The 4,754-nt window shown below is 42.6% G+C and overlaps 1 protein-coding gene across 1 annotated transcript; it reads right to left on the minus strand.

The window, feature by feature from the left end:
* Positions 1 to 981: 981 nt before the first annotated feature.
* LOC144671380 (uncharacterized) lies at positions 982 to 3,106 on the minus strand. The gene has a single exon (XM_078533254.1). The coding sequence runs from the start codon at positions 2,957 to 2,959 to the stop codon at positions 1,313 to 1,315; it is 1,647 nt and encodes a 548-aa protein (XP_078389380.1). The 5' UTR covers positions 2,960 to 3,106; the 3' UTR covers positions 982 to 1,312.
* Positions 3,107 to 4,754: the final 1,648 nt, after the last annotated feature.

Consider the following 4,754-nt stretch of genomic DNA (forward strand, 5'->3'; position numbering starts at 1 on the left):
AAATAAAATACTGCAGATGCTGGAAATCTGAGATAAACACAGAAAATGCTGGAAAAGCTCAGCAGGTCTGGCAGCATCTTTGGAGAGAAAAACAGGGTTAATGTTTCGAGTCCGTATGACTCTTCCTCATGACATAATTACAGCATCATAGGGAGATGTACATGTAGGTCTCTCTACTCAGTAGGAATGTTTCCTATGTTGCTGTTTCTAGAGAAACAGGGATGAGAAGCGTTATAAAAATATGCAGTTAAGAGCTCATTAAAAACAATGGTCAGTGTGCTGTTCCCCACTAAGTTTGCAGTGTTCATAATCCACAGCAAGAGGACAAATCTATCCCCAAAAATATTGCTGATCATGAAAAGAATTCAATGAGCCAGCAGCAACTGAAATTAAAGACACTTAACCACAACAGTCACATGTTTGTCTTTAGAAGTGACACTCTTTAGATCTGTGACATTGTCTATTTGCCTCTCCCAATCCCTTCTGCCAAAATGCATCACCAGAAATATTGACCAGAGGAAGGTTTCAGGATTGCAATTGCAATATAATTATACATGGAGATCAAAGCAATTCTTCCTTCTATTACACAATATCTGATTGCATTGCTAATGGGGACTCCAAATGAATTGCAGCCTTCAGATGGAGAGGAGTTAGAAGGTGGAAGGTATAATTGGACCTGAATATGTAGACATAAGTTTTTAAAATATTATTTATTAAATATTTACTAAATATCCATTTTAAAGTCATACATTCTGTCCTCATATTTATATAGTTTCACTATAAATAACTGTACTCATATTTATAATGAAATTGTTTATTCAAACTTGTGACACTGTAATTGCAGACTCCTGTAAGGGTGGTGCTGCACTGCCTCCACTGGTGAAGGTCGTAATTACAGCATGACAAGTTTACATAGATAATTTTCATTATAAATATGGATATAGAAATTTAGAATGTGGAAAAATGACAGGAAACACAGACAAATAAGTTGTTTAATGCCTTACAGATTTGTAATATAAAATGTTTTAAATGTGTGATATTCTTCTTTAAATTATACTAATAGCATGTAAAATGATACATTTTGAAGCACAGTAATGTATCAGAAACTATTTCAGTTAAATAAAAGCTATTGTGTTTTCCAGTTTTGTAATCCACAATTTTTCTTTAAATGCCATTTTGACGCAAAGGGCGAAATATCACCAAGATTAATATAAATTAAAATATATTGCAATATATATATTTTACACGGTAGTTAGTTAAAATATATTGCAAAGTATCTTTCTCCTAAGATAAAAATATTTTAAGTGCAAAGCTATGTTATTGGGAGTGTTGGTAAAGAATTAGTTACAGTATTTGTATATGTGTCCTCTTCATCGGCCTGGCTTTGCTTCCAAGTGGGAGATGGCTGCCCCTTTTCCTTATTGAAGCTTTGTAGGGCGTAGTGGGCTTCAAGGTCAGTTGTCCCAGTGTGACCCGATTCCCTATTCGCCCAGATCTCTGCTGGATTGGTGGAGCCAGGTGATGATAGTCTTGGCGTGCGAGGAACGGTGGTTGCTGGGTTTCTGGTGGGCAATCGATCTAATCTGTCTCCGTGTAACCCAATAGAATGTTTCATTTCTTGGTTCTTGTGTGTCCTGTCCAAAAACATTAATTTAGCAAATAGATTTTGCGTCTCTGTCGGATTGTTAGTGCTGGTTTTGTAAGAGTGCTGATGGTCCAACTCACTATCACTCACCCTAGTGGGAGCAGTCTTAAACGGACCCGGGTCCATTGTAGGTCTGGACGTAGCCAGAATGTCCTCAATCCCTTTGGATCTGCTGGAAGGGTGAACAACCGACTTCATTCCATCGTCTTCATTCACTTTACTTCTCGTTACTTCATCCTGCAAGTCATGATGAGCTGCATCTGTTGACATAGTCAGAGCGTGGGTGGTCTCCATGTCACTCTTGCCAGAAAAGCCACCTCGCGATCTCATCGTTGCCATTCTGTCCATTTTGACGTTCTTCATTTTGCTGTCAGAATCATTTCTTAAATGTTCATTCAGCCCTAGCAAACTCGATGCAGTTCCCAATTCCTCTGCATTGGAGGGACTGATTACCCAACGGTTTGATCCTACGTTCGCTACATCGTCCTTGTCGGCCTGATTCGGCTCATTAGGATTGTTTGTGGGCTTATTTTGGCTGCCCGCCTGGGGCGTTTGCAGCGTGGAGATCACTGGAGCGCCGATCCCGCTGTCCGCGGTGCTGAAGTTTCCGCTGTCGGCAAGAGCGTTCTGCTTATGGCTCCTTTGATCGGGAGCCTTGGGAGTGCCGCTGTCCATGGTGCTGAACTCCACGCGTTTAGTGGCCCTGTGGTTACCGTTGTCCATGGTGCTGAACACTGTGCTCTCGGTGGTCGCTACCTGGCCGCTGGTGACTCTGTGGTCACCGCTGTCCATTGTCCTGAGCTCCCCGCTCTCGGTGGTCGCTGCCTTGCTGTTGGTAACCCTGAGATCGCCGCCGCCGCCGCCGCTGCTGTCCGTGGTGCTGAAGTGGGTGACAGCACCGTCCATGATGCCGGAGCTCTCACCCTGCGAGGTCACAAAACCGCCAACCCCACCGCCTGTGTTTCTCAAATGGCTCCGCTCGAATCGCGGATTGCTGAAACCTTTTGGACTGCTTCTTATAGCGTTGAAGGCGCTTCTCTGCTTCTGCCCGGAGCTGAAGTTGCCGGTGTCTGCATTAATCACGGTCAAGTTGCTGTTGGACGGTCCTGGTTTCGTCCGGACCGGCTCCCAAATTAAAGTGTAATAGATCACCAGAATCACAGCAGTCAAAGATACACAGAGCAAATAAGCAAAAACCGTTGCAAGCCTCATCCACGTCTTTTGGGTTTTTGCCGTAATTTTTGCTTTCTTGTCTCCCGTGAAGCTGGGACCCCTGATCTGCTTCCCAATGCCATCAGACGCCCTGTTTTTCATTTCGGCCTTCAAGCTTTTCCAAGCAAAATAAAGTAATGGCCACTTTATGGCTCGGACAAAAACGCGGGTCTAATTCGTCATTGCTCGCATGCCCTCAAACCTCATTATTAGCCTTATCTTTTCGGTCTCTCCAGCGAGACTAACATAGAAACATGCTTTTGTTTACAGCGCCAGGCAGAGAAGTTGTCCCGCCCCCTAGCTCCACCAGTTGGCTAGTGTCAAAATGAGGAGTCTTGTTAGCTCGGTAGCATGTAATTTAACAAGTTCCAGCCCACCTCTGCTCGCTGAAACAGAAATACAGTGATTGATTTTGAAGGGCGATTCCTTTCCCGAATATTTCCCCCCACAAATAGCAAATAATCCATGTTTGCTGCCTCTTTTGATTCTTACACAGAATCATAGGGTGGCACAGCACAGGTAGTGGTTATTCGGCCCATTATACCTGTACTAGTTCTTTCCAATCTTTCCCCATAGCTCTGTATTTTTCCTGTTCAAGTATTTACCAATTTTCTTTTGCAAGTTATATGATAATCTGCGTCCATTATTCTTTCAGACAGTGCATTCCAGATCATAATAATCCACAATATAAAAATGTTTTCTTCATCTCTCTGGTTTTTGAGTCAATTAACTTAAATCTGTCCCCTCTGGTTACTGCCTCTGTGGCCACGAGAAACATTTATTTACTCCTTAAAAACGCCATTGAGGTTTTGAATGCCTCTATTAAATCTCCCCTTAACCTAAATCACAAAGGGGTGCACTGCAGAAGCTCGAAATCTGAAATAAACAGAAAACTCAGCAGGCCATGGCATCATCTGTGGAGAGAAACAGAATTAACCTTTCAGTTCTGATGAAAGGTCACAGGTTTGAAACATTAACTCTCTCTCTCTCCACAGATGCTACCAAAACCTGCTGAGCATTTCCAGCATTTTCTGTTTTTTACTCCCCTTAACCTTCTCTGATCTGAAGAAAAACAACTTCAGCTTCCTTAATTTCTCCATTTAACTTGAAGGCCTTGATGCCTGGTATCATTCCACTAAATCTCCTCTGCACCCTCTTTAAAGTCTGGTTATCCTTCCTAAAGTATGGTCCCCAAAATTGGCCACAATAGTTCAGCTGGAGCCTGAGTGTTTATAAAGATTTAGCATAACTTTCTTGCTTTTGTAGTCTATGCCTTCATTTATAGAGATAGTCTTGGGTTGATAAGTGACAACAACATTCATGCCACACAAATGTCAGGCAATGACCATCTTCAACAATAGCCTACCCAGCTGTACTTGACAGCATCTGGGACAAAACAGTCTGCTTGGTCAGCACCTCTCCCACTAGCACAAACCTCCACTCTCCCTATGACTGGCACACTGAGGCAACAGGATTCATGCAGCACCACGTTAAATATCCCTCCATCGTCAGTAAACCGTGGCTGCAGTTTGGACTGTCGACAGGCTGCACTGCTTGTCAGAATGTCGGTCAAGTTATCGGAATCTGGAAACTAAATTACAACCTTGCGTTTTCTGCTCTAATGTGTAGCTTGTTTGCTATAAAGGAAAACTGTCACAGTTAGATGGGGAATGGAAACTGCACTAGACTGGAGCCATCATGTTAACAGTGCAGTGATGAATAAGGTGGATGAAAGAATTTCTTCTGCAGTTCTAGAGGGAATTGTAAAGAGCCTTTGATATAGATGGCATAGTGGCTGCATAGCAATGCTTAACCTGTAACTTACAAGAACTCTTCTCCCAAAGAGAGGAAGAAAGAGAAATGAAACTAATATACATTATAACAATTACAAGATCAT

This window comes from Cetorhinus maximus, chromosome 32 (genome assembly GCF_964194155.1).
Source record: "Cetorhinus maximus chromosome 32, sCetMax3.hap1.1, whole genome shotgun sequence".
NCBI lineage: Eukaryota > Metazoa > Chordata > Chondrichthyes > Lamniformes > Cetorhinidae > Cetorhinus > Cetorhinus maximus.